Below are 20,034 nucleotides of genomic sequence, written 5' to 3'. Positions count from 1 at the left end.
ATAATACACAAGATTTTAACACGAATTTGTTCAAGCATTTGAATTTTATGCTTAGGAATACATACACTCACAGATACTATTATGATAATCACAAATGTAATTTTAAAACAGGCTCACCTGGCTTAAGGGGAATCAGTGGACTTCATGGTTTACCAGGCACTAAGGGCTTACCAGGATCACCAGGTAAGCGAGACTCTTATTCTGCCTGTTCATAGGCAGCACATTGTGTTGACTGCAAGTTTGGTTGGTGAGATCTTTGCAGTGTGACTTTAACTGTGTCATCCAAAGCCCAATGTGGAATTTGCTTCGTTATTGTGGGCTCTGGCAAACAACTTCATACACTATGTGCTGCTGCACACATGGATTAGAACACAACTTCAGATCATAATTTCTTTCTTCTTATAAATTTAAAGCCTCAAAGCCTCTTTTTCCCCTTATGAGCATTTTTTTGAATGAGCCATTACAGACTCATGTATTTAGTAAATCCACTTGCTCTGTACATGTACATTAGCATGCTGATATGTTGTTACATGCAGAAGCATTTCAGCTTTTGTCTTAATTTTGAACAACTCCACAACAGGTCCAGATGGCTATGGCTCTGCAGGTTTCCCAGGTGCAGTAGGTGACAAAGGGGAAGCGGGAGAGCCAAGCAGAGTTGAAGGCAGCCGAGGACCTCCGGGTCAGAAGGGAGACAGAGGCATTCCAGGTTTGTATTCTAGAGAATGGAATCTACTTCTTATTTGTTTCAGCTGTGGGTATTATAGCCGTCATAAAATACAGTATAGTGTAGACAGCTGTATAGGAGAGCTCCCAATGTGGAGAAGGTCACTGTTTGGAGTTTGTGCTGCAGCTCAGCCAGCCCTTGCTCAGAAACAGCAATGTGTATTGCCCAGTGTTGTACAAGGCAGCCCACCAGGACAGTCTGGGTCCTCCTCATGGTAGCAACTTCTTGTAGCACTCACTGGGCTCAGCATGCTGCAGGTGCCAGAGCTGTCAGCTCCCAAAATATTTTTATCGAGACTCCAGTTACCCAAACACTATGTTTTTTCTTTCTTTTTGTTGCAAATCCATCAATGTTTAACTTTCTCCTGAAAGCCTCGCTGTCCATCAGTGTGTGATTGTCCCATTGATCCCTCCTGAGCTCTGTTCCCATGCACAGTGCTTTACTGGTACCATCACCCCTATGCAATGTAAGTGTACAGCCTTCAGCTCAAACCTACCTTATTGTAGAAGGCTGCACTTATCTCAGTATGGTTCACCACCAGTCGTCTTCCATCAGGGAGCCACTAGACTCATGTTATGGATGAATCAACTAATTACAGGGGGTTTCTAAAATGATTTCAAACATTTTTGCTCTGAAAGGATTAAGGGCTGGCATAGATATAAAACTTACTGCCTTTGCCTGCTTGGTTCAATGGCTCATTCCTACTCTTGTGTGTTACACTTTGTTGTTACTAACATGCTGTGCAATCTCAAACACCTTTCAGAGATGTATTATCAAGCCCTGGAAGAAACAGCTATTTCACTTATTCATGTTTGTTTGTCAGAATTAAATATTATTAATTTTTTAAAAAATGAATAAACAAAAGGGGGATTGTGGCTTTCTGACAACTTGAATCTACTTAAAAGAATAATCTGTCATTGTCGGGCCAGATTTTTGACCGTTTAACACTTTCCATCTATAGAGAACTTCTTGGATTCAAACTTTTGGTTTTAACTGATCCCAAAAACCCCTAAGTGTCTGTGACCCTTGACTCCACAGGACAAAGAACAAAGCTGCTTTCTTGTCTGCTTCAATATACCTAGGATATTTTGAGTACTTCCTATCCTGAAATAATATTTTACCTGGCAGACACAAGATTATTAGCAGTCCACACAGTGAGATGTAATTAGCTATCCAAAGAGCTTTGGCACAGAACTAGTATTTGGTTCTTTTAGGAAAAATCTCCACATCATATGAAAAAATAAAACAAAAATCAGTGGGAACTGCAGGTGTTTTCCATTTTGAAAATCTCATTCTTTATACTTAGTCTAAGGTGAGTCCTTATAATTGCAACTGTTCGTTTTCCTTGCAGTACTGTTGATTTCTTCTCTTCCTTTCAGGAATCCAAGGACCCTTTGGCATTCCTGGGCAGGAAGGATTTCCAGGGCCACCTGGGATCTCAAATATATCAGGATATCCTGGTGATAAAGGCTCCCCAGGTCTAGATGGAGTGCCAGGTAAGTCCTGCCTTGTTCCCCTCAGACAATAAAAGATTAAGTACAAGGTTGTGCCCTCAAACAACAATAGAAGATTCAGTACTGCGTCAGCAACAGCAGTGATTGTTATTTCTGTCTTGATTCAGTAAAATATCCCTTTTAAATACAACACTAAAGTGCATGAATAATTGTGGACAGAACTAATGATACATAAGGTAATCAGGACAGACCTCTTGAAAGCAAAAGGCAGTTCTTCCACGTTGTCCTGATGGAAGGGTTTGATTTTCATGCAAATAACGGATTTAATAATCCAGAATTCTCTTAACAACTTTCAGAAGCATTATGCTAATTTACTACTTTAAAATCTGAGGTCTGTGGCAGACTTGTAAGTCTACAGAATATTTTCTTAAACATTTACAAAATTTTCCTGTGTGAAATTACCAAGAAAACTAAGTTACATTGGGAAGCGTTCGCTCTTCTCTCTAAAAGTCCATGCTATGAGCCTGCCTTTCTCATACATATGAAAGAGACACCGTGTCCCTCTGTATTTAGCGACTGATATACCTGTTGCTTACTGGACTGCACAATCATTTCAAACTGTAGTGCCACTGTGAAGAGCTTGTAGCAGAAGTTGCAGGTGTCCCACTATCATCTTTATATGATGCATGGAAACTTTTATGTAAACTCAGCAAAAGCTTACAATGGGCAAACCAGATGAAAACCACCAAAATACCTAGGTTTCCAAATGGAAAGAGAACATTAGTTGGCCTAATTCTGCATACTGATCCCCACTCCCCAGGCAGTTGTTGGATTAAAAAATAAAAGTAGAAGCAGTCAAGAGAGTGGGAACAGGAATATCATCTCCCAGCCAAAATGATGAGACAGGCATGACTTGCTCTTACTTTGCCACATGCATCTTTCCTTCATATCCACATGTGATCCAACTTCATCAGGCAGCACAGGAGCTGCTCCACTCGAAACCCTAGTTAGTAAGTGCTTCTCTCCTCAGAAACAAGGTGCAAATGTCTTCTTAGGCAGCAGAGGTAACTGAAAAGAAACCTGCCAGGTTTAGCTTCAGGTAATATGTAATTCTGGAAGAAGAAGCTGTTCCCATAATTCCCAAGACACATGAAGTAGTTATTTGTATCCAGATGTTCAACTGAAGAACTAAGATACACAGAACAGTAAGTCCTTGGCTTATTTACCACCTGGCACTGAGTCAGGTACTCACTGCTCTCTGATTTCTCTCTGGTTACTTGGAGGATTTAGGATGAAGCAGAGAGGCACCCTGTGAAGTGAGGCATTTGCTGGGAAAGGAATAGCTCATTGAAGGCTGTATCTCAGCAGGCACCCCACTTCTGCTGAAATCTTGCTTGAGATGACACTGTGCTTTGTGGGAGCTTCATGCTCTGATTCCTCTGCCACCACAGCAGAAGGGTATGCCAGCCTGAGAGCAGGAGCAGGAGTGCCGACTATGGCTATTGGGGAGCTATGCATTAGCTGCCCACTTCAATTAAGGAAATAAACCCAGATGAGATACAATTAGATAGTACTGTTATTTTCTGCTGTGCCCAGGTCTTAACTATAGATTACAACCTGTGTGTCCTCTAAACAGGCTATCCAGGACTACAGGGGCAGCCTGGAGTACCGGCTCCACCAGGAAGCAAAGGAGAGAGTGGACAAACAGGTGTGAGTGGACAAATTGGCCCAAAAGGAAGTAGAGGTGATCCTGGCTCAGCAGGGAGACCTGGCGTTCCTGGGTATCCTGGACCAAAAGGTAAAGATGGGAAATGGTGCTCTTGGCCAGAGGCAAGGGAACCTCCTGTGCTACAGCAGCTTTAATAACATGACTTTTACAGTCACTTGATCTGTGTTGAAATGCAATAATACCACCTGTCATTTGCATTAAAGGTCGTAAGGGTGAACAAGGTGTCATCGGCTTTATGGGCACAGTAGGATTTCCAGGTGATTTGGGACCTATCGGACCCAAGGGAGATAGAGGAGTAACTGGTGAGTAAGTGCAGTCAGGTGCATGATTCTTTTCTAAACCACTCATTTTGCAGCTCCAGAGCTGATCTAACTGGTTCTGCTTTGAGCATGACATTGGGCTAGATGTTCTTCAGAGTCCTCTCCAACCTGCATGACTCTCTGTGACCCCTGGCAAATTCCAGTGGACAGATGCCTGAATTTAACACGGGTAGTCAACTTTTTGCCTTTATAAATTTATGTTGTATGAGGTGCTAACTCCAAAATCAGAGCCATTTTGGGGGTTAAAAAAAAAAGAAAAATTCCTGATCTGAGTTAATCCTTCAGTGTAGACATACTGGATATTTAGAAATACCTTTAAAATCCTTCTCTCCATCTATTTATGTCTCTCGAAGACCACCAAAAGATGGTGCTGCACCTCAGAGAGCTGTTGGGTTTTTGGGGGGAACTTTCCAGCTTCCTGTGTCATAAATGAGAGAGCAATAGCATCATTCATTTCCTTCTTATCTGTGTGCTGTCCAAGAAGACAATCCCCATACTCACATACATTCCCCCAATATAATAAATATAGCTGCTATACTCAAGGTGGTGAGCTGCAGACCACAGTCACTCTCTCACATATGCAGCCAAGTAACAGCAACATACCTGTCAATGAAAGCACATTAAGGAAAATACAGGGGGTTTTTAATCAAGCTATCTCATCTTGCTTCTAATCACAGGCTTTCAGGGCCCTCCAGGCTCTCCTGGGCTTTCCCCTGTTCCTCCAAGGCTGGTTGCTCAGCAAGGTTCACCGGGTCCCCGTGGAAATACAGGACCTCAAGGAAGTCCAGGAGATATGGGACCTCAGGGTCCACCAGGTGATCCAGGTAGGAATCGCACACTTGGAGTGAAAACTCAGTTCCCCTCAGAGTGAGGCCACCAGAGCACTGCTTTGGCTCTCTTCTTCTTTAAATTCTGTAAGTGAGAAAGGAGAGTCAAATTTTGGTCTTTCGAAGCTAGGGCTTGGCTTTCCTCCTCCTCCTAGCATTCAGAACATAAGAAAAACAGGAGAAAACTTCAACAACTCACATAGCAGAAGCAACATCAGATATGGATCTCACTTAAATGAAGACTGAACATCTTTGGTGGAAATGTGTACATCCTTGTTGGGAGTACTATCAATCCAGGGAATGTAGCATTAGTGGACCCTGTGAAGTGCACCTCTTGCTGCTAGCCTCATCAGAGATGCACGGTGATAGCAAGAGTGAAAGATTAGGTCTGTGGAGCTCATGTAGGTCCCAACCACCTCTTCCAATGAAGTCAGCGCTCTTTGCCTGAGCAAGAGTCACAGGATCTTGCCTTTAGTGTAAAATGGTAAACCTGGCCGATAGGACCAAACATATGCAAGTAGAGCACATGTTAACAAAGCGTGTAGCATGTTGATATCTCGGCAGTCACTGTGCTTATAACTGTTGTTGGTGCAAGGTTTCAGAGGCTCACCCGGAGAGCCAGGACTCCAGGGCAGGGGTGGCATTCCAGCTCCCCCCGGCTCCAGAGGTGAACAAGGAGCAACAGGGTTTCAGGGTCCGGTGGGATTTGAAGGTAAGGGATATCACACAGCACTTCTTCCCCCTTTCCTGTTTCTCTGCCATAAATTGTTCTGTAGTAACTACATCACTGGATGGGGAGGAGGGGAGAAGAAAGTTTCTGTCTTTGCAGCTTTTTAACAAGGGACAACTAATAACTTTGAACCATTATCCTAAAGCGATATTTTAAGAATAAGTTTTGATAGATGTAGACGTCAGTCCGCTCATTTGAGTGAGTTTGGTTTGATCTGAGTGTATTTTTATATTGGTTTTCTCTTTAAGTATTTCAGTCTAGTGTTTTACTAACAGTTACATTCATGGAAATTAATGGTTGGGTAGGTGATATTTGGACAGATGATGTTTAAGGGAACGTATTTGTAAAATAAATACCTGTCTCCTTATCAAGGAGCAGAACAATTACTATCTTAATTATTTAAGTACACAGAGAAAAAGGTATTTGCAGAGCATAGTTTTAACCATATGAAGCAAGTGCAAATAATTTAAAAAACACTCGATAATCTTGGACTAAGAAACTGTTTTAAAGGAAAAATCTGCTTATGTGTATTGTACAAAGTATGCTCAAATTCATCAGAACTTTATATGTGACTTTCCCTGGCTCTGAGAGTGAAATACATCATCTTAGAAACCAAGGAGCCTGATCGAGCACCAGTCTGCTTCAAAAGCAACTGCTATAATCCCAGAACTACAGCTCTGTTAACAATAACTTACCATAAGAAGAGGCATCATGCAATTAAGCTTTGTTCATCAGCAGCATCAGAGCAAACTGTGGGACTGCAAACTAAGTTGTATTATTTCTTTTCCCACCTTCTTCCAAGGTCAGCCAGGCCACCCTGGTAGCCCCGGGCTGCCAGGCATGCCGGGTCGCAGCGTTAGCATGGGCTACCTGCTGGTGAAGCACAGCCAGTCCGATCAAGAACCAATGTGCCCAGTTGGCATGAACAAACTCTGGAGTGGATACAGCCTACTGTACTTTGAAGGACAAGAGAAAGCACACAACCAGGATCTAGGTACGTGCAGGTATTACTGGCAGCAGCCTGAATTCCATCTCTCTGGCTGGAAAGAACAAAACCAAACAATTAAATAGAACTTAGAAAAAGCTGGGACTTTTGCAAACAGGCTTACGAAACAGCAAAATGAGAAGATAAAAACTGTGTCTGCACAGAGTGCCCCTGAGAGGGCTCCTGCGAGTCATTGGTGTTGATCAAGGGGACCTGTAAAACCAGCAAAACATTCTGGACCAGAGGGTTTTTACTGACATGGGCTTGGGAAGGAGCAGGAAGCTGAAAACATGCATTGTCTTCTGTGAGAATGATTGACATAATTTCTTTTTGCTTTCTTCTTTTTTAACAGGGCTGGCTGGCTCATGTTTGGCTCGTTTTAGTACTATGCCATTCCTCTACTGTAACCCTGGGGATATTTGTTATTACGCAAATCGAAATGATAAATCCTACTGGCTCTCCACTACAGCACCTCTTCCAATGATGCCTGTGGCAGAAGAAGACATTAGGCCATATATCAGTCGCTGCTCAGTTTGTGAGGCCCCAGCTGTGGCAATTGCTGTCCATAGCCAAGAAGCTTCTATTCCTCACTGCCCTGAAGGCTGGCGCAGTCTATGGATTGGATATTCCTTCCTTATGGTATTTGTTCTCCCATGTCACATTTTTTATGGCACTGGGTTCTAAGTTTGTCTTAGATACTAGGAAGGCTGCTCTGTTTTAGAGCCAGCAGCACCAAAACCATGCATCATACTGAGGAACCAGGGAACTACAAAACTAGTTTCTAGGAAGCAGAAGAGGAGAAACAAAATGTCTGTGAAGTGCAGAGAAAATTGTCTCTTGTCAGAATAGCATCTAGAGACCTTACTTTATGTACAAAATAGTGCTTAGGAGCAGAACACAGGGACAACTGTGGCTTAGCAAATAAAATTGCACTGAGGTGCAACAGTAGCCTACAAAGCACTTTCACAGCTAAAGATTGGAGTTAAAAAATGTTTTGAGAGGGCAAGGCAAATTTTTGACCAGCCCTGTTCGACCTTTCTTTTGCTTCTATAAAAAGCCCTGATAGCTATCTCATAGTTACTTCACAAGAATTCCAAGGATTAATTAAATGTTTGCAAAGCCCTTTGTAAACACTGAGCATTGTTAAGAGTGAAGTTGTCACCTTAGCAAGAACTTTTTGCAGGACAAACTCTGCCAGCACCAAGGAACACACAGAATAGTTTGCGCTTTCCCAGCTAGGGTTCAGAGTAAATGAAGTGTTTGATGTACACATTTTTGCTTCTCAGGCAACTATGGAAGAAGTACAGAACACTTACTGTTCTCTCAGAGTACATATTTGTCACCTCCTTCCCCTCTGTAAGGTACAGTCACGAAGGGAGTCACCACGGACTCCTGCCCAAACAGCCATGGAAGTCAAGAAGATAGCCTGTAGCAAGGGAGCCCCACTATCATGCATCCTATAAAGGCAGAGTGGCGTTAAGTGTTGCAGAAGGATAAAAGGCCATGGCCAGTACAAGAGGAGAGATAGGCATAGAGTTGGAGCTTATATACTGAGCGTAGGAATGCCAGTGCTCATCCTGAGGTTGTCAAGCAGGTCTGCTCCCAAGCCAGGGCTCAGATAACACGTGCAGTTTTTACTAACTGCTTTCCAGCTCCAACTGCAAAGGCCTCAAAGCTGTAATAGTTTATGCTGCTTATTACCAACAGTAGAAGGATACTGGAATGGTTTTGCTCCTGAACTTCATAGCTTAGCAAATCTTGCAAATTTGTAAGACAGCTGGTGGGCTGCAGTTTTGGGGGCAGGGAGATGTTATTTTGTTTTTTTTTTAAAAAAAAAAAAAAAAAAAAACAAAAACCACAACTATCTAAACCTCATCAACATGTAATATCAGCCAGAGATCGGAGTCCTTCACTCTGTTAAACTGTTAAAAGGTGGCCACTTCTGTTACTCATTTATATGACCGCAGTGGGCCTCTTGCAGCATAAACCAAGCCAGTTACAGCTTCACTTTTACAGTATGGTGTTTATTAAAACAGGCAGGCAAACATACTGGATATGCCCAGATTTCTCCCTACATTTACAAAACTACTTAGCAACTTTATTTTCCAGCTGCTTTCTTTTATATTGCAAATTCCTTCAGCTTTTAACAAAAAAGTAAACAGCTTCACTTAAAAATGAAGCTATACAGTTCTTAAAGGGACAGAGGAAACGCCTGTTTTGTTAGCAATGTCTTTGATGGAAGAAATGTTACATTTTTATCACAGCATGCATCAAAGGTAACAGTTGACTGGTGTAAAGATGCATGATTTTGGTGTAATTTGCTCTCCAAGAATATGCCATAGAGGGAACGAGTTATTCATATGGAAGCTAATTTTGATTCCACAGTGCTCCTCATATGTGATGCAGAGTAAGACAGACTTTATAATTGGGGAAATTCAAGTTAGATATGTGGTGAAAAGTTTTTCTCAGTGAGGGTAATCAAACAGGTTACCCAGAGAGGTTGTGGAAACTCCATCCTTGGAGTTATTAACAACTTGACAATGCCCTGGAGCAACTGAGGACAACTTGGGAGTTGGCCCAGCTTTGAGCAGGGGACTGGCTGAAGTGACCTCCAGTGGGCCCTCTCCACCTAAATGATTCTCCTATTCTCAGACTTCCAACAGGGAAAGTCTTAACTATAGAAAAGACATTTGTCAGAAAAGTTTAAAGTGGCACCCGCATAAGAGCTGGCTTCTAAAGCATAGCCAAACCGCTAAGCCTTACATAGCTGCAGGACTAGCTGACTCTGCTCTGGAGATAAGAATTAGGAGTAATTCTAGTGTTTTTTCTCTTTTCACGTGTTTAAGTTTTTGACAGCACTGTCTGAGGTTGTACTCTGAATGCTGCCCTCCTTGTCTCATTTAGCACACTGCTGCTGGTGATGAAGGTGGAGGACAGTCGCTGGTTTCTCCTGGGAGCTGCCTGGAAGATTTCAGAGCAACTCCTTTCATTGAATGCAATGGCGCACGCGGAACCTGTCACTACTTCGCAAATAAATACAGCTTCTGGCTCACTACAATCGACCAGCCCTTCCAAAGCAAGCCCTCAGCAGACACACTCAAGGCAGGACTCATCCGAAGCCATATCAGCAGATGTCAAGTCTGTATGAAAAATTTGTAGAAGTCTTCCACAGTATAAGGAACCTGCTTATCATGTAGTTCTTATACAGCGGAACCTTCTGTGATGGTTAGATATTTGAATAAATCATGTTGGTGCTTTTTTAACTTATTACCTCAGAAGCTGAATGGAAAGTTAATTTTTTAAAATGTCTTTAAAAGCAAATTAAGTGTAACACAAGTCTAACACACAAATCTAGTGCTGTGTCCTACTATACACTATATATACATTTTTTGCTAGACTAACATTATGTCATTTGCTGACTGATACAAATACTTGCAGCTTTAAAACACCAAAAAAACTTGAATACTAAATGGTTACCTTGGTCTGATACCCATTACATTTATTTTAAGAGAATATATGTATCTTTTCTATTTACTGTATTTGTCACGACAGTGAACACTAACAGCTACAGTTCTGTAAATTAACACAGGGTCATCAAAGTGCTAAAGCCTTGCAAAATACTGAAAATATACTCTGGAAAGTGCCTATGTCCAGCACTGACACCTAACTTTGATTTTAATATTTTATGCTTGGGAATTTCAAACACACTCAAAACAATCACCTTTTTTTTGTATTTGTTTTTTTTTCAAGCCTCACCATGCTTTAGAACTTAACTACTGGCAGTAGCAGAGAAGCCCACGGGCCTCCCAAAAAATAGTGACCACAAAATGCTAGTCTCCCTGTTTTGATTAGGAAACTATTTTACCAGCTTGATATTTTTTTTTTCTAGATGTATCCCTGGCCAAAGGATCATTTACAAAGGTCTCTTGCTCCTCTGTGTTGCGCTGCCCACACAGCGGTGGCACAGGATGATTTTTGCATTGCAGCTTTTCCCCTCTGAAACCAAGCCACTCATCACATATTTTAACTGCATACTGTTGGAGCAGCTATCACACACTGGGTGAGTTTTGCAGGAGAGTATATTGCTCAATGCCACATGATCTTCAAACGCAGAACTCCCAGACCTGCCTGTTGTCTGTCTGAAGGCATGCTGTCCTGGCTGATGGGGACATATGACAATGGGATGACCACCATCCCAACTTGCACGCAGCCATTCTTGCAAAACCAAAGGGAAAGGAAGCAAGGCATTTATTTGGCACTATTTTTCTCATAGAAAACCAGGTTATTGCATGCTAGGCTTGATAAATGGACAGAATGGCCAGCTCTTTCCTTCTGTAGAACAAAGCAATTTAGCCCAAAGTTGTCCCTCACTACTGCAAGAGAGGGAGGAAAAAAATGGATCAGCTGCAAATTTCCTATTCACACAGTCTGATTATATACCTGAATGCTTAAAACTGAAATCAGATTTTTATAGCAATGACAGTTGATTTTTGAACAGTTCACCTCACTCCTGCTTCAGGTGCTTTTTGGCTTTTGTAATTACATTCCATCCTCCCTGTATCATAAATAAAACCTGTTTTTTTCTACATCTCTATTTGTTGATGATTTCCATTTTGTAAACAGTGTTTTTTCTATACAATGCATATGGACTGCTCCGTTGAATTACTTTGTTTGCACCTAACGAATTAGAAAAGCACTACCAGAAAGCTACTTCCACTGAAATTCAAACTCTTCAACCAGGAATACACTTGTTTATTTCATGGCACTTAAAAAGATCCAAAAATTGCTTGCTTAGCTGAACTGCTGAAATAGTATTACATCTGTTGTTAGAACAATTTAAGCCAATAAATTGCAATGTTGCAGATTAAAGCAATGTATTATTATTCATGCTCTACAATGTTCAGGAAATCAACATTAACCAAACTTCACAACTGTTACCTCCACGAAAAATATGAAGTGTAAATTAAGTTAAAGTCCTTAGCTAGCATACTGTCTAGCCTAGATCAGTTGTACATATAACCAGATATATCCGTAAACAGAGAAATTACCTACATTGAAATGAGCTCTCTGGCCATGCTACAGTTCTGAAAGGCAGCCCCCAAACTACTCTCAGTAGTATTTGTTTCAGTTAATTAAAACACTTAGAATTGAAGACATAGCAGTAAACATGAGCCAAATCTATTCCACATTTGGTAGTTCCTTTAAATTACACATGACAGTAACGAACACCCAAGAATTGGCAACTTAATTCTTCCAGGTCATGGGATGATCACACAGTTATCACTTGTGATTTTTTACAGCATGCAACTCTGGCAACGGAGCACATTCAGTGTTTTAAGAGAATTCAAAAAAAATCTGTAAAAAGCAATTATGTCAACAACAACAGAAAAGTATTTGGATTTTCATGGCTAATATATTGCATAATCTTCCTAAGTAGCTAATTTTTTTTTGCATGTAAAACTTCAGCAGATAGTTCTTCCTCTGGCTGTTCCTTTGCCTCTTAATTTTCTCTTACTCACATAAGCTGTTCTTAACAAGTTTGTTCAGCACAGTATCAACACAGCATTCAGTTGAACGCAGAGGCACAGTGCAGGAAAAAAACAAACCAAGCACAAAACCCCAAGCAGATGCCAAGCAGACTTGAACTTCTGTACTTTCTTTGTGTACATCATGTGCTTCAGGTCTGCGTACTCATACCCATGTTTCTCCAAAGCCTGCGTAATCACTGTTTGAGAGGGGGAAGGAGCTCATGCACGCAAACATGTGGAACTTGCAGCAGCCAGAGGATTTCACCTGGTGAGCTAACCCGAAGCAAGCATGAAATGGAACTGACTTACTCAAACTACCCCTGAGCTGCAAGTTTATCTCCTCTCCTATAAAGAAAGGCTGAGAGACTTGAGATTTTTCAGCCTGGAGAAGAGAAGGCTGCAGGGAGACCTTATTGCAGCATTTCAATATACAAAGGAGGGCTTATAAGAAAGACTGAGAGAGACCTTTTACCAATGCACCTAGTGACAGGACAAGGGGCAGCGGTTTTAAACTGAAAGAGCGTAGATTTAGATTGGACAGGAGGACATTTGTTACGATGAGGGTGGTGAGACACTGGAACAGGTTGCCTAGAGAAATTGTGGATGCCACATCCCTGAAAGCATTCAAGGCCATGTTGGACGGGGCTTTGAGGAACCTGATCTGGTTGAAGATGTCCCTGCCCATGACAGGGAGGTTGGAACTAGGTGATCTTTAAAGGTCCCTTCCAACCCAAACCATTCCATGATTCTGTGATCCCAGAACCCACTTCCAACAAGTTAAATATTTTTACAGGAAAAACTCAGCTACAGCAAAACAAAACATTATTTTTACTAAACTATAGTGCTCCATCCTACAATGTGAAAACTACAAGTATTTTGCCTGGGTTTGACGAAGTCAAATTTTTTGCTTCAAAGCATGCTGTTTGCTTCCTACACTTTTCTGTTTGAAAACATGTTGGAAGTATAACGTGCCGCTGAGCCTGGAGAAGGTAAACATTATATTGCCCTTCTGTAGGTAACACTGTGTCAGTGTATCAGCACAAATACAGTGAAGTCAATACAGCAACATCAGCTGACACCAATTATTTTCTCCAAGTTTATCAACCAGGTCAGCCGAGTTTGTTCACACCCTATGTGATTGGGCTTGTCCACATGTGCCAGAAATATAAAATTAGCCAATGACAAGCCGTAAACATGACCACACAACAGAAGGCATCAGATTGCTGCCAAAAGGGAGGCTGGGGCTGGGGGGGGGGGGGTGCTGCTGATGTGCTGATGGCAGCCCAGTGCAGTCAGCAGCAGCCCCTGTACCTTGTGGGGACCAGCAGCATCCTCAGGGATGGCCACTCATGCCCACTAAGGGTGAGCAGGGGCCCAGCCTCGCAGCTGTTAGGGACCAGGCACACATGGGTGCAAGACATGCTGGACAAGGGGAACAAGTAACATCACTGCACTCCATAACCCAGGAGCAGAGAAGTAAAAACAGGCAGTGATGCTTCCCACCACAACATGGGCAAGGGCATAACCAAGCCAAAGCAGGTGGATCAGCAGCTCTGCCTGTCCTATAGGCACGTGGCAGGTTCAGGTTCTTTTTGTGGTCTTCATGAGACTCAAAGCCGCCTTGGGGTTGTCAGGAGCCAATGGCAACCTCAGTCTTGCACCATCAGCACCTGCGAGAGGCAGGAAGCAGGATGGGGCTTCCCAACCAGGCCGGCACAGATCCTCATCCATTCGCCCTGCCATCCCTCCCTCGCCCTCAGGTCACAGCCTGGCCCAGCCATCACCTTGGGCACAGGCAGGCCTGTAGCTCACATTCACCCAGCATGGCCAAAAATAACATCTCTTACTTCACTGCTCAAACACCTCACGTAATCTGGACAAACATAATGGGGAGAAAGAGGAGGAAAATAAATACTTGTAAAATGAGGTTCCCCTCCCAGGCAAAGCAGGCAGAGCACCTGGGTCCTCGCTTTCACCCACCATCACCAGCCCTCCTGCAGCACAGCCACAACCAGCCCAGCTCCAGGCTGCACTCCAGAGTTAGTAATGGGGAAAGAAACCTCAAAGTGATGGAGGAAAACGCTTGCTTGCAGCCGATGGGATGCAGAAGAGCTGGCAATGAACAGGCACATGGCACAGCCACTGTTAATGCACGACCTAACACTGGCCCAGCTTGATTAGCCGCCCAGTCTACAGCTGCTATGCTCAAAGTACATCGGCTGCTAGGCTGTGAGAGGCTATCGAGGCAACAGGAGTTAGAGAAAGAGTGCATCAGCACAGTTCCTGCGCTGCCAGTCCCCACCCTGCAGCTTCACGGCTCCTCCCCACCGATAAGCCAAGCTGAAATGTTCCAGTAAAACTGGGGGGTGAGGGGGCAAAAAAAATGCCTTTAGCAGTGTTGGGATATCAGGATACACCCGCAGAAGCAGCAGGGAAATTAATTCATGTTAGGACACTTAATAAGCACAAGAGCAGGCCATATTGTATATGCTGTTTAAAAAACCAAAAAAAACCCCACAACACAGCAAAACACTCACAGCATCACTAAGAAAAAAAAAAAAATCGGTGCAATTTCAGTGTTGAGGGTTGAACTGGGTTCTCTAATAGTGCTTGCAGACATGCAGGATTGCTTGCAACCATGCATAGGCACTGCTGCAGCAGATAGAGCATCACCACTGGGTTGTAAAAATGGAGGTCAGCTACAGCAGAGTTTAAATTATTAGTAAATAAAATTTTTAAAAATCCTATCCTACATCAAATTCCTGAAACCTTCAAGTTTTGGTTGAAGGTGCAATCTGACTTCAGAAAGTAATAAAGAAATGAGGCTAGCATGCACATTGAGCAGTCCAGATCTCCTGATCTCTTAACAATAGATCCTGTGTATTACTCAGCCTCCCAGGTGCTGCTGTGCAACTTCATGATCTCTCCCAGGCTGGCCAGAGTGACAACCCATTGTAACCCAGACATTTCGCAAGGCACAATAGCCAGTGACACTAAAAAGCCATGAACATCACGCTAGACAAGTGTAGCCCTAAGGGCAAAAGTCCAGCATGCAAGATAAGTTCTTGCGCCAGCTCCTTCAGTGAAAACACCAAGGTTGGAGCTTTTGGAAGAACTGTAAGAATTCCTTAAGATATCACAGGACTCAAATGCTGGGGCAAATGAATTGCAAATATTTATACCTTAAGAAGTGTTAGATGGTAAATTTACAAATATTTTTCCTGTTCTGTACCTTCTAGGTGTACATATCCCAAAAGCCTGACCTCGCAACCAGTGCATGCCGCAGGTTCAGTTGTCAACAAATGGAGCAAAGCCAGGAGTGGACCCCTCACAGATGTGTGGTGGCAGATTGCTTTGGTCACAAACAGGACTGGGCTTGTAGCTTGTTTCTCTCTTCCCAGTCCCAAAGGAAGACTAGATACTGGCCTTGGAATTTTGTCAATAGCTAGGAGCTTTTTAATAGTATAGAGTTTTAAATACCACAGAGCAGGTGCAGTTAAATCTGACAGATTGACAGGTATTAAAACTGCAAACCCCCAGTAAATCCAAAAGATGACAACCCTTAATAGCACATGTAGCAATAGGACAAGGGGTAATGGATTTAAGCTAAAAGAGGGTAGATGCAAACTAGATACAAGGAAGTTTTTTTACCATGAGGGTGGTGAAACACTGGAACAGGTTGCCCAGAGACATGGTAGATGCCCCCTCCCTGGAAACGTTAAAAGCCGGGTTGAACGGGGCTCTGAGCAATCTGATCTAGTTGAAGATGTACCTGCTTATTGCAGGGAGATTGGAGTAGATGGCTTTTAAAAGGTCCCTTCCAACCCAAACTATTGTATGATTAAATGTTCTCTCGAGCCATTCTTCCCCACTACACATGTACTGTGCATAAACTTGAAAGCAGAAAATAAAGCTACTGTTCTGCAGCAAGTTGCTCACATATTTTGAAATAAAAAAAGTTTTAAATATACTTAATAATAATTTGACTAATTATTCATTTAGAACTTGTCTCCCTAGGTACTAAACACCCTAGTTCTGGGTGGGACAGAGAAAGGCATAAGAACGACCAACCCTTTAGTTTTAGAAATTTATGCCAGAAACATCCATAGGAAGATGAAAGAGATCCCACACAACAACTTGCAGAACTGGAAACATGTGAGCTGCATCTTTGCACCTTTTTGTTTTGTTTTCAGGAGGGGTTGGGGGGGGGGGGGGGGGGGGGGTGTCGGGCATTTGTTTTGTTTTTAAACTAGCAGTTCTTCACTTTGCTTACAGTGTCAGTGCAAGCTCCTGGGTCACTGCATGCATTCTTTGTAGCCGAGAGGGTTGGGAAACTCAGTACTGAGAATTAGCCTCTCCTTTTTACTGCAGTCAGGAGAGAAACCACATACCTCATTAGTGCTCCTTCATGTGCCTTTCTACTCCACAAAAGGCAGTTTCTCTTTCCTTCCTCCTGCATTAGCCAGTTTCACATCAGAAAAAGCCAGTCCTCACTTCCCTGCAGGTAGATGGCAATGTCATGCAAAGCTGCTAAAAATCAAAGCTGCAGCTTTGTCTGGGCACAACTAAGGAGGAGTTGGAAGGGAGACAGAACACAGGTGTTCAACACCGTGGTATCCTATAGGCACCACGTGGAGGTCTACAAAATGCAGACAAAATGGAAAACTGCTTCCTTCCAAAAAAACCTTTTGCTATCCACATTAAAAAGAATTACAAGAGAAAAATGAAAGAAAAGACTTTTACTACAACTTGCAATTAGAGCAGCAAGAGATGTGCTGCATGAAAGCCCACTATGGAAGGAGAATCCACATTAATAAAGTCTCCAAATGAATAGCATGTATCCACAGTGATTTTAATAGTTCAGCTTCTGAATCTTACACTGTCATATCTGACATAAAAAGATTGTAATTGATTTATTAGCTACAAATATAAATTATACCTGGTTTTTTTTGCTTAAGAATAAAAAAGTAATGTGTTCAATCTTCCAAAGTCAGAATCTCAAGGGAAAAGCTGATAATCGTATGAAAGCTGTCAAGAGTACACAAACAGATCATTTACATGCAACATGAAATGGTGAGTCATTAAAAATCAGACTCTCAAACTGTTCAAATGATTGTCGCTACCAATTGTACTAACATGCCATTTGTCTTCAAAGTCAATGTCTTCCTCCATAATTTTGCTCATATTCCTGTTTTCATACACAGAGCTTCCCAAAAACCTTTAATGATCAAGAGAGTTGGGTTTTTTTCACATACACCATTTTAATCTATTTATGCTTTGCCTTTTCCTTTCTGGTGAACTGCAAGCACTTGCTACTTCTCAGTTTGCTAAAGCAAACAATCTCTCCCATTTTCTTGTGTCACATTAGTGGCTCAGGAACAACAACCGGATTTTGTCCTTTTTGCGGGCTTGTAGTCCGTAATATCTACAGTTTGAGGTGGCCCCTCAGCTTTCTGCCGTACAATTATTGGAACTACCATCTCAAACACAGTTTCAAAGAGATAGTCCACCTTGTATCCTGTTTTTGCACTTGTCTCAAAGCACATTTTCTCAGCTGCTGGAACATCCTTCTCATCTAGCATTTTGTATTTCAGTATCTTTTTATAGAGCGCAATCGCATCCTCTGCACGGACTTGTTTTCGCACCTTCGAGCTACAGCTGGCAACAGACTTCTCAGGTCTATTTTCATCCGGTGGTAAAGCAGAGTCATCGGTGAGGTCAACTTTATTTCCAACAATAGCAAAAATGCAGTCAGCACTCGCACTGTCCGTCAGTGCCAAGAATCTTTCTTCCAGCTCTGTCAGGCTTTGGAGGCTGTTCACATCATACGTGAGGATCACAGCAGCTGCTCCTCTGCAGTACATAGACCCGAGGCCATGAAACTGCTCCCGTCCTGGCAAAGGTTTAAACAAAACAACAAGTTAGCATGCTGGAAGCTACATTATTAACTGAGTAAAAGTTTAAGGAATTTTAAGCCAATTTCACAATAGCACTGTAGCCGTGAAGGTAAAAATGTGTTATTTGTAGCATTTTCAGTTTTTCCTTCTGCTTTTCCTTAAGAGTGCAACAGTGCCACAGAACAGCTCAGCTCACCACTTGCTTAATTTCAGAGCAGGGAATCTGTAAAAGTCGAGTGAGCAAACCAGTATGATACAGCATTCACAGTTGCAGAAAGCAAAAAAACCCTTCGGGTTTTTTATTAATCCGCATACTAATTTATGTCACATTAACAACTACGCTGCTTGCATCCACAGAGAGCCCATTCCACCTGTTTAACCATTTATAAACAAAAAGTAAGTTCTACTGTTTCAAATTCTACTAGAACTTACTACTCCTATAAATTCAGTACACACTTAAGTACACCCAGTTCAGAAATCTGGATCAAAGTCAGTAACCCACTTCTTCCTAGGTTTTGAAGGATTTTGTAAGCAATTTAGTCCTATGCTACATGCCCACAATTCTCAGGGACATTGGCTTTACAGGAAAAGACTTGTCTTTAATGCTGCCTTATATAGCCTGTATTGATGCACATCAGTCCCACAAATATTCACTTTTTTTTTTTTAGTGTGTTAAACACACACAATATAGAGAACCCTAACCACATTTTAAGACTAATTTATCTTTTAAGTTGCCCTGACCGTCACTCAATAACCAATGGTTAATAACAAAACATTTCTTCCTCATCATCATTCAGTGAGTATCTACCAGCACTTTCAGCTAAGCCTTCATGGTCTCCTTCAAATTCAGTTCCTGGAAGACAAAATTGACTCTCCTTTAACTTATGGGAAGTAAATGGTGTTCTTCAGTAGTTGCACAGGGACTAAGGGAAATGAGGCAGAAGACAGACAAATACTGTTTTTCTTTCCTATCAAGAACTGCAGCTTTCCCCAAATATCTACTATGTGTAGAATTTGCCATAGCACAGTCAATTTACTCCCCAAAACTAAAAAGAAAAAGATAAAGCACACTAGATTTCAACCAGCCATCAGAGTCAGCCTTAGGTCATTACAAAGAGAATTGTGATGAACAAAGGGGGGGGGGGGGGGGGGGGGGGGGGGGGGGGGAGTCAAATATACTCTTCCGAACATTTAAGAATCATCATAATTTTTCAACTCTTTTCATACAGTCGCTTTGCACTGAGCCTTCATCTATAGAAAATCTGGAAGTGATCTGGTTATATTCATTTTCTGCACAAAGGTACTGACCACCATGAGTTACAGCATCATGAAATCCTTATAAATGACTGTGGAATAGGAAACACAGAAGAAATTAATGCTGAAAAGCACAGGTCAGCGTATATTGGGAAAACATATCTGCACATGAACATGCACACTAGGAAAGTAACTTAGAAACTATCTTCAGTCAGGAATAGAACTTAAAATAGATCTTTGAGTCACTGTAGTAAGTCCTTTGACAAACTTCAGGATTCTACTCCATGGTGGCCAGAAAAGAGACAATGTGTTCATAGTTATCAGTAAAACAAAACTGGAAAATGTCAATCTAGAACATTAAGTCCAAAGCTCACCATACCTTTAACACTAAGTTAAATTCTGGGAGCAAAAGAAAGAGATTTGAAAAGGTGCAGAGGTATAAAAGGAAGCTGGTGAGGATGCTCAGAAGCATGCAAAATTTTTGCATCAGGAAAAATTGTGGGATCTCTCAGGCTGGTGAACGATTGAAAAAAGGGCTATAAACAGATGTCTGTAAATTCAGGCCTAATACTGAGAAGGTAAATTC

At 42.1% G+C, this 20,034-nt stretch overlaps 2 protein-coding genes across 3 annotated transcripts in view; one reads left to right on the top strand and one right to left on the bottom strand.

Annotated features, from left to right (window-relative positions):
• COL4A2 (collagen type IV alpha 2 chain) overlaps window positions 1–11,357 on the top strand; it is a 146,995-nt gene extending 135,638 nt beyond the window's left edge. Inside the window, exons 39-48 of the mRNA XM_074910388.1 lie at window positions 112–183; window positions 581–706; window positions 2,104–2,220; window positions 3,815–3,976; window positions 4,111–4,209; window positions 4,905–5,051; window positions 5,650–5,766; window positions 6,587–6,778; window positions 7,122–7,408; window positions 9,674–11,357. Coding sequence (XP_074766489.1) covers window positions 112–183; window positions 581–706; window positions 2,104–2,220; window positions 3,815–3,976; window positions 4,111–4,209; window positions 4,905–5,051; window positions 5,650–5,766; window positions 6,587–6,778; window positions 7,122–7,408; window positions 9,674–9,928 — 1,574 coding nt within the window. The 3' untranslated portion in view covers window positions 9,929–11,357. The remainder of the gene's footprint in view (window positions 1–111; window positions 184–580; window positions 707–2,103; window positions 2,221–3,814; window positions 3,977–4,110; window positions 4,210–4,904; window positions 5,052–5,649; window positions 5,767–6,586; window positions 6,779–7,121; window positions 7,409–9,673) is intronic.
• A 143-nt stretch (window positions 11,358–11,500) lies between these two features.
• RAB20 (RAB20, member RAS oncogene family) overlaps window positions 11,501–20,034 on the bottom strand; it is a 34,327-nt gene continuing 25,793 nt past the window's right edge. Inside the window, exons 2-3 of one of the 2 annotated variants that reach the window (XR_012633935.1) lie at window positions 16,689–18,190; window positions 11,501–12,124 (exon numbers count right to left, since the gene is read on the bottom strand). Coding sequence is in view for 1 of the 2 variants with exons in the window: in XM_074910400.1 (XP_074766501.1) it covers window positions 17,670–18,190 (521 nt within the window). In the remaining variant the exon portion in view is untranslated. Of the gene's footprint in view, window positions 12,125–16,574; window positions 18,191–20,034 lie in introns of those variants that run through there. The other variant, XM_074910400.1, reaches the window with a different exon arrangement.

The sequence above is a fragment of the Athene noctua genome, chromosome 1 (assembly GCF_965140245.1).
Source record: "Athene noctua chromosome 1, bAthNoc1.hap1.1, whole genome shotgun sequence".
In the NCBI taxonomy this organism is placed as follows: Eukaryota; Metazoa; Chordata; class Aves; order Strigiformes; family Strigidae; genus Athene; species Athene noctua.
The sequence above is the reverse complement of the archived record's forward strand: the minus strand, read 5'-3'. Positions and strand labels throughout refer to the sequence as shown.